At 32.0% G+C, this 10,217-nt stretch overlaps 1 protein-coding gene across 1 annotated transcript; it reads left to right on the top strand.

The window, feature by feature from the left end:
• The first annotated feature begins 2,040 nt into the window (after window positions 1-2,040).
• Window positions 2,041-2,582, top strand: LOC149570166 (uncharacterized). The gene has a single exon (XM_089817875.1). The coding sequence runs from the start codon at window positions 2,113-2,115 to the stop codon at window positions 2,446-2,448; it is 336 nt and encodes a 111-aa protein (XP_089674001.1). The 5' UTR covers window positions 2,041-2,112; the 3' UTR covers window positions 2,449-2,582.
• Window positions 2,583-10,217: the final 7,635 nt, after the last annotated feature.

The raw sequence follows: 10,217 nt of genomic DNA, 5'->3' as shown, positions 1-10,217 counted from the left end.
CGTGAATATTGTTTAATTATTTATTTAAATGTCATGGTTAGTCTTTATTCAACAACGTGTAACAATAACAAATATTCATTTATTTTTAATAATGACACATACAATATGTAAGGTATATTTGGTAAAAACAGTACCACAATAAAGGTATTTTTAAATAGTTAATAAACATAATGTCTTATCATTCAAATATTAAATACATATTGTCTATTTAACTAAATATAAAGATGTACTACATTAAAAATTTGTATCCATCAACCATGTAATCACACCTTAATATACTATTTCTAAGTGATGCAAAAGACATTGTACAAAGATAGTAAGAAGTGGGATATAATGGACTATAATGACATTAAAGTGTTATAAAACATAAAGATAAATAGTTTTCAACTTAAATTTGACAATCATTTACTTATTATGCTTCTAGATTCAATTGTATGACATTTTTCAGCATCAGTGTTTCAAATTGATCCATCACCAAGATGATAGAGAGCACAAGACTAGAGATAAAAGTAATCCAAAACATTGATGCTAAAAATAATTATAAAATCTACTCACTTTGATGATTTACTTGTTAAAATATTAATAGTTAATAATAGTTATAATAATAAAATGGTTTGTAAAATAAAATAATTAATGAATATATAATCTAGCTTCAAATTGATCCTTTATCATTGTAAAGATGAATGAATTGAAGTGGTCAATTGAGGGGACAAATCTATGTGATAAAAAAATTATAATTGTAAATTTCATGATAATTTGAACAAGTGCCACTGAGTGGCTAAGTACTTGCCTCTTGTTTTTAAATAAGCATAGATATTTTTTAATGTAGTTTATATATTTAATTTTTATTTATTTGTAACTAGTACTACAATTTAAAATAGTGTAGAGAATTTTTTAAAAACTAAGTATATAAAAAAATAGTTTACATCAATAAATATTATGTTGGATTATTTAGACAAAAGATAGAAGATATTTAATAATATGTTTTTTAATCCTATTAACATATGTTTTAAGGTAATACCTAGTTTTTTTTGGAGAATTAAAACTTAAAATGAAGGCACATATATATTATGCAAATGGAAAATTTCTATTTTACGGGTTAAAATAGTATTCAATAAATAAATAAATAAATGTACTACAAAACTTTGACTGATTTGTGAAATAATGTTTTAAATCAATGACAAAACTTGATATTTTTTTTTCTAAAGGTGGCCATTTAATTGACCATTTGTCATTATCCAAAAGAAGTTGTAAATTGTTATTGTAAATTTTTTAAGTAAACAAGAGAAGTGAATAAATTTCAGCAAGATATATTGACTACGCCATTTTCCCCCTAAAAACAATGCATGTTGAAGTCATGGCGATAAAGAATTAAATAAATAACAATAATAAAATATTTCTAACATTTGTACATCCATAAATCCCATATAACTTGCATGCATATAAGAGTCTAATTGAACCAACGAATAGAAACATAGAAAAAATAATTTAAATTGGTATATCAGAGTTAATTTAATAACACATTAATGTAGAAAATACAAAATATGCCACAATAGTACTTAGCCTACGAACAAGTACCAATAAACTAAAAGATTCTCCTCTTCCTTTTATGTATTTTTATATCATTTAGAAAAACACTCTCAAAATATAAGACCATTCTCAAACATCGCTTATGTGAGAAAGGAAAAAAGAAAAAACAGAAAAAAAACCTCTAACTATAACTATTCTATGACTTTTATCACTTTTTATTTAAAATCCCTGGCTCCAATGTGATATTCAGAATAGAAGTACCTTGAAGCATATAAAGGTCTCCTAGTAGACACCAATGACTAAACTTAGTTTGAAAACTGGGTAAAATGGAGAGTTTGAGTAACAAGTGGCAATGGAAAAGACACGTAAAGGCGCTAACTACAGAAGCAATGCGGAAGGCGGAATGTTTTCACAGTGGTGTAGTCATGCATGCCTCTGCCTCACTTCTTCTGCTACGTGGGACCAAAACTCGGAGGACTATCCTCCTATTTATTACCTCTCTTGCTCTCCTCAATTCCCAACTATTCTCAGAGCAAATGAGGTGAATCTATTTGCACATCTCATAGCTAAATAGATCGAGGAATGGCCAAGCTGATGGAGGAAAGGCATGGGCATGGCGAAGAACATTTCATCGCAAGTTTCAGCAGGCTGATGCAGCGCGTGCAGTCACTGGAAGATCTGCTGAGTAATCTGCGGTGGGAAAGAGGCGTAGAGGAAGAAGAAGTTAGGCAAGTGTCAGATAGAGATAGGGATGGGTTCAGGGTTCCTCTTCATTATCCGAGGTATTCAAAGGCGGAGTACGAAGCAATGGAGGAGTGGAGGCTGGATCTTCTATTTCGTTCATATGCCGTGGACGTCACCGGTCATGTGGAATACAAGCGGAACTATGCAATGGCTGCCTTCCTCTGGCCTGATTAGAAGCTTCTGTAATGCGTTATTAGTTTTCTATGTCTACAACTACTGGTTTATCTTTCAAGGGTATTGGAAAATATAATTTGTAAGGTCTCTGTTATAGTTGACTTATTAATATATAAAAATTAGATCTATTTTCTTATGTTCGAGTTTACCGTGTCCCTTAACCCTTTCACCATGGTTGCTCACAGTTTGCATTGGATGGCACTTTCGAGTCACACATCATGACTATTAATCCTTAGATGTAGTGCATATGACAATATCGTCGTTAAATTTGTAAACGATATTTTCATCCTTTCCCCAAACATATCATAATTTATTCTTATACTATTAGGCGGAATGGTATATTTAAAAAATAAAAAATAATCGCTTTTTTCCCAAACAAATCATAATATACTCTTATACTATTTGTCACAGTGGCATATTCTCAATACTCTTATACTATTAGCCAAGAGTGGTATATTCCTAGGACGTGGCTAAACTCCATTCAAACTATACAGTTGACCAATTTCAAGAAATCAAAAACATCATCAAAAATCCTGAAAATTTCATCATCTTGATGATTTGTATAGTTTGTAGTGAAAAACAACATAAAATTTGGGAAAAAAATCACTACATTTTCGTGATTTTGATAAAAAAGAAGTTTGACTTTGTTTTGTCTGTAGTCCATTTTTTTTGAGAGTAGGTTGCACCTTCAAGGAATAATCAAAGACTTATAAGTAGAAGAAAATATAAGTTGACGTTTTTGTGTCAAAATTTTTTATCTTCTACTAATGTTATTAATAATTAATCCTAAGTGGTGATATTAGTTTATTTTTCATGTATCAGTAAAGTAATTTTTTATATATATAATCATATACAATTGAGGAACAGTAAAATGATAGATGGTAGAAAAGAATCTTATTAAAGTTCACTTAAATTCATGTAATATAGATAAATAAACTATATTTTAATTCTTCAAAAAAATGAAGATTGTAAAAATGTTTTCTTAATGATATTTCTTTAAACCTAATTGGGTGTTGATCATTGCATTGATGCTCCCAAAAAAATAGAGTAACCCAAATCAAGTTGGGCGAGGCATGGACAAAAATATGGATGCAAGGGAAAGCTGGTGAGGGTTTGGTCACGGATGTGAACTTACCCATAAATAGGGTATTAAAAATTAGAAAACAAAGAAAAAGGTGATAGCAGATAACAAAAGTATTTTATTAATCTAGTTGCACAATAATACAGATTAGATAACCTCTATAAATAAAGGACTTCCAACTACAAACGAAGAGTCTAGAGCATGCATGTGGATGGTGTAATGTGACAGCACTAACATTTAACTTAACAACCTTGCCATGTGTTTGAAGACATATTCAATCATGCACACACATGGTGAAGTTAACTGTAGTTTTAGTTGCAATAGGAGAACAACGTGGATTTGGTCTATTCCAATTACTTTGTCTATTCCAACATAGGGGTGATTCTGACTTTGTAAATTTTCTTTCGAATTTTGAATGTCCCTTTTTGTTGGTATGTTCAATGTACATTATTTGTGAATTCACCTATTCTCTAGTTAAAATGTTTGCACAAAAGTCAAAAATTCAAAAATTCAAATTTTTGAAATTTTTCAGTATTTGTTCTTCATGATTTGCATGTTTTGTTATAGGAAATATTTTTTAAAAAATTGAAACAAAAAATTTGACCTAAATCCAAAAAATTGAAAACACAATTTTCTGAAATTTTCAGTATTTGTTCTTCATGATTTGCAAGTTTTGTTATTGAAAACATTAAAAAAAATTGAAGAAAATTCAAAAAAATCAAAAACAAAAAAAAAAATTGAAACAAAATCACTTAATTTTGTAGAGATCTGAAGAAAAAAAAATTCTCTTTTAGTACATTCTTGTGTGAAAAATAGGTAGAATATATAATTGAGCCCCGAAATAGTTAGAGCTCTACAAATTTGATTATCAATAATCTATGACTATATCATATTAAGTATTGTAATAGTACTTTAATCATAAAAATGATGAATGGTTTGTCATTGATTCAAGCATACCTACCCATTGCGCTCTCGACAAGGTTAGGGTGAGCATGTCCACCATGCACAACCTACACCCAAATAATGCAAACCCCAGGCCCAGCCCCAGCTGACACCCAACCCTAAGCTCCCCACCGATGGCCACAAAATGACCTTCATAGTCTCCACACACCCCTTCTCCCACATTCCAATAGTCGAGCACAATCGATCAACCCCACAACCCGACAACAGAGAGAGTTGAGGAGAGGCATGAGCTAGGGCACTACTACATTTAACCTCATTTTTCTACCAAAATTTTTGACCATCAACTAAATAAGTTTAGGTTGGTTGGAATGGTAAGGCAAAAATTTCTTTTTTTTACATTTAAGCCTCATGTTGGTCAAATTTCGACCAACACAGGGCTACATGTTAAAAAATGAAACATTTCTTTTTTGTATGTTTTTCGTGCACGTGGGTTAACACTTGGGTTTTGTGTGTTTTCACATGGTGGTTTTTGTAGCGTGTTGAGGCAAGTTTAGTATCCTCCGTATTCTTAAGGCTTGTGATTTTATTTTCTTATAGTGCATTGTGGGTTCCTGTGTTAGTAAGGTTCTAGGTCTACAATTTCATCGCTCTTGTGCCTAATTGCTTGAGTGATAAACTGGGTGGGGTTCCGAATCAGATTGTGCCTGATAATTGCAAAGAATATAAGAAGGATCTCAAACTCTAGGAAATTATGGAAAAGGGGAAAATGGCAGCATATTTTGAAGGCATGAAGGGTTACAACCCTAACCTTTCTTAGCAAATCGTGATTTCTTGGGATGAAGGTAAGGTCAGCATGGGAAGTGTGAAGCTTATGGTGACTCCAAAGACCATTGCTACGATCACTGGCTTGAGTATGGAGGGAGAGAAAATCCTCCATAACACCATAATGTCCTAAAAAGAGGCTTTCAAACTATTTTTGGATGTGGGTGAGAAGATTCTGAGATCATAATCAAGTTTTAATAGAAAGAAAATGCCTAGATTATGGAAAATTGTGGCGATGATCATCATTAAGTTTGTGACTTGCAAAGGTAGGTACAAACATTTTCACTCTCACATTTTTTTGATGTTGAATCATTTTTGGAGGGACATGAAATTATGTTTTCTATTTTGGTTTTTCTCTTCGCTTCCCCTATCTATTGAAAGGTCTAAGGTCAAGGTAGCTTTCCCCTCCATTGGGGTTTGTTGTTTAGGCTTTATAAATTCCACATGAGCCTCATTCTACAAAGTACCCCAAATTTGACTATGGAATTGAACAATCTTGACTTCCCCCTATTTTTTTTGTTGTTAAACAGTTGTAGAACACTCATAATACCCCCAGAGACTCCCCTATTTTGAGTACAAGAATTCTTCCTGACCATAGAGCGAAACATAAGGATGAAGACCAGCCGGAGTTGGTTGATGAAACTGTTGAGGTCGCTGATGATTCTACTAGAGGATCTTCTTGGGAAGAATCTACCTGGACTCTGGATCACTCTACCCATTTCTTTGCTCCTAATTCCCCAAATATTCCTTTGTTTCCCCGGTCCCCTAAAACCAAATTGGGTTAACTTGGGGACCTTGAAATTCCTCATTCAGACTCCCCTTTGCTCCTTCCCAGATTTGGAAGATGGTGGTGTTGATTTAGAGGTTCTGGCCTTACACTTGGACAAGCTTGCTATGTGTTATAACAGGCTTAAGGCAATCACTAGGTGGTTGTCGTTTAATAAAATTTATGTGTGTAAGCTCTGAGATTAATAAAAGAATATCTCTAGTAGAGAACCATACAAATGTTCTCATGTTTTCCAAATTTTGACAATAAAATTTAATGCATTTTGATTTGTCTTTGTCAATTTCTCAAGCTAGCTTCGTGGACGAGCTTTTTCTAATATTTGTCTTGATTGTTTGATTCATCAGTAGACTTCTGAAAGGAGAACTCATACCTACCTGCTTGTGTGTTTCTGTCTAAATAATACTTGTTCTGCATTCTATCTTGTTAACTTTATTACATAGATTAATTTATTAATTTAAAAAAACTCAAACAATTGCATCCATTGATGTAGCACTATGTGTCATGTTGGAAGAGGCCTAACCCCACATTAAAAGGGAACTAGATAAGAAAACAAACTTTGTTGTATTCATTTGATGAAGATACCCAAGTAATTTTAACCTAGTATGAAAAGAGCTAAGAAAGAGATAGATAGCAAATAACTTTATTCACACTAACATGCAGCTACATTCAAAAGACTTTCACATTTTCATAAGATACAATCCATTTCAAAAAGCTTACTCGAACAATTGCATCCATTGATGTAGCACTACATGTCATGTTGGAAGAGGCCTAACCCTGAATTAAAAGGGAACTAGATAAGAAAAAAACTTTGTTGTATGCATTTGACAAAGATAACAGGTTCACAAAATTTTATAGCATAATAGTGGGAAATACAAGCAATAGTTTGATTAGCTTTAGAGCACTCACCAATTTTAGGTGGACACAATTTATGGTTGCATCTTCAAAAAAAGAAAGTCAATGGTCCAAATGGAAAATAGTGACCTCGGCCATCAACAAAAAGACAAGTGATAATGCAGGCACCCTACCACAAGTTGCCTCCAGTGCTCAAAGCAGAATTACCTTATCCAAAAATCCCACCACTCATGCACATATCAGATGTTGCTAAGCCACTATAGAGCACAAGAACAAACCATGACCAATGCCATGAAAATGACTACTAATCAAATCATTGATGTAGTGGTCAATGAAATGAATAATTGACAGATTCCACTCCATCTAGTCATTAGAGTTGGACAATTTTGGAAAAAGAGAAAATGGTTCACCATGGACCAAAATCAAGAAAACTTACCTCATTTGTTACAATTAGGAGCAATGGGACCTACTGCTTCTCAAGGATAAACGAATGATCAAAGAAGTAACACAATCATCCAAATAACAATTCTAGACATAATTTTGAACTTTCCAAAAAAAATAAGTTTACAGTAGTTTCTACATTTTCTTATTCTACATCTTTGAGGCCCTTCAGAGTGGAATTTGCCCATGGAATTTATCTGAATTCCCTTAAGAGTTAAAAATCATTTCCTTAGGGCATTAAAATCAGTTCATGATCTAAGCTTTAATGTCGTAAGGCTTCCAAGTTCCTACCCATATCGAAGTTTTGAATTCCAAGCTTCATTGCATAACCTCAAAAAATATGGATACCAGAAATAAATAACTCCAAATACTATTTCTATTTTCATAGAATGTTTGTCCTTATTGAACTGCAAGGAGGACTAGTTATGGCCAAGTGGGGTGACTTTCCAAATTCTCACAAAAGACCCTAAATTACAATTTGAAGTAACTTTTTAATCTATGTACAAAATGCTATGAAATAAGTGAATTTAAGTTCAAGCATACAAGTCTTCTACATAGATTGTCTTCATTGTAGACACTCTTTATTGAAAAAAAATCCAATTTGGCTAAGCAAATACAATATTTTGAGTTCTTTTTAATAATACATCACATTCTACGGCTAGTGTATTGTCTCCTCTCATGCTTTACCCCTTGTAGTAAACGAGCATCAATTGTTACTATTTATTTGCAAACTGTTGTGTCACATGATGGTGTAGGAGCACCTTACAAAACACGAAGGATCAACACAATGGATCATCAAAAAATCAAGATTATTTATAAGATTGTCATGTTGAGCTTGGAAGTATCTAATATTCTCTAACATCAACTATGAGAGTTCATGGGAATTAGTGTCAAATTATGTTTATGTCGACCATTTGAATGTTAAGAGGAAACTGAGAAATCAAGAATTTAGAGTTTTCAATTTGAAAAAAAATCATTGTAATGGGGTGATTAACCCATACACACATGTGAGTGGAAATTAGTTTAAGTTGGTTTTGAGTAGTATTATAACCACCTCATAAGGGCAGTAGGGAGTCAGGTGTTTTATATAGTTTGATGGAGTCCTTAAAAAAAAATTTGGGGAAATAGAGCATAAAAAGAAGAGAAAAGATCAATCTCTATTATGTACAAAGAAAATGAACATAATACAAAGTTTTGTGCATTCTTGTTTCTTTGTTCAAAGTCGGACAGTTTAAATATCACACACTAAGCTTCATTTCAACACTAAAAGTGTTAAATAGTTAAAATTGACTTATTTTTATCAAACTTAATTTTCTCCTTAGTATGTGATGTTTAAGAATGGTTGTTGAAACTATGATTTTTTATTTTTGTTGTTCCTTTGGAGTCTTGACATCTGGGTCTACACATTGTTGATTTTTTACATATTTTTGTCTAATTTTAACACTGATCTAATAACTTAATATTGGTGGTTTTGAGTTATACTAAGTTCAGAACCCAATCTGATATGTTAAAATTGTGTTCTTTAGTTTAAATTTCATATTGAATTTGATTAGCTCATATTTTGTTTGTTAGAACCAATTCTCAGTTTAGGTAACTTTGTGACTGTCAAGTAAGAATCAGTATGAAGTAAAAAATGCTATGTTAGCCGTGCAAGAAATTTTTTTAGCTGCATATTTGGATAATTAATTTGTGTGTCTTTGTTTTTGGAAAGAAAGACTGAAGACTCAAGAATAAATTTCAATACTTTTTTGGAGAAAGGTATCAATTCAAGAAAATAGTTCAAGACTCTATTTCTGATTTTCTGAGAGTACCAAGAAATGGTTTTGTGATACCAAATTGTAGGGTAATTCATTGTGTCTAATATATTACAAAATCATGGTTCAGTTGTTTTCATCAATTTTTTTTCAAAGTTGTATTGGTATGGTTGTTGAATAGAAGTCAATCCAAGAATTGGGAGATTGATAATGTTGTCTTGTTATTGTCCCATTCTTGAAAAGCTAACTCAGACAATGGGCATAAAAGAAATTATAATTATTAATTTTATTTGGAACACCTTCAAGCCATTCTATGTCTATTTAACCAATTCAAGCAATTTCCAATTATTAAAAAGAGTCGGTTCTTATGGGCAATAAATATTGACCAAGATAGGGATTGGTTTGCATGAAGGAATTTTTACCTTATTTTAATTTGGAAAAAAGGTTTAAAGGTCCAATTGAAAGACTTGGGTCATGATTAAAAATCATCATCATGTAGGCTTTGTTTTGCTTTACATTTTATACAATATGGAAGTCCAAGTTATGAATCTATGCAGTTTTCTTGATTAAAAGGATTCAAGAATCAATCAGAAGTAAAATGAGTTGAGTTGTAGATATAATGTGATCAAGATTTGTTGGAAGTTCAATCAAGATTATAAATTACAAAATTCAAATAAATTAGAAATGCAATGGAGAAAATGACAAGTTTATGTTTGGTCATATTAGAAAATGTTTGCATGCACTCTTGAACCAAAAGATAAATACATGATTGATATAGAAAATATAGTCAGGTGCAAAAGGTGGAACTTATTATTGAACCCTTAGATTTTTATAATTTTTGGATATGTTGTTGGAAATCTAATTATCTACCATTTCACTGAAGTGATTGAAGATATCATATCGGGTTCAAGAGTTAAATCTGACTATGTGCAGGTCTATAAATCTGCACAATGATAGTTTTGTGATTCTCTCTAATTGATGATGGTTAAGACTATGGCCAGTTATTTGATTTATTTGATTTGATATATTTGATTGAATGTCATTTAGGAAGGCTTAGTAAGACCATTCTTGTTTGATTCAAGAGTTGGGGATGATAGATGTTGACACATACTATGATGCAGGAGCTAGG

Source organism: Cupressus sempervirens, chromosome 3 (assembly GCF_028749045.1).
Source record: "Cupressus sempervirens isolate cs-2001-9-10 chromosome 3, ASM2874904v1, whole genome shotgun sequence".
Lineage (NCBI taxonomy): Eukaryota > Viridiplantae > Streptophyta > Pinopsida > Cupressales > Cupressaceae > Cupressus > Cupressus sempervirens.
This window is presented reverse-complemented; position numbering and strand designations above follow the sequence as displayed.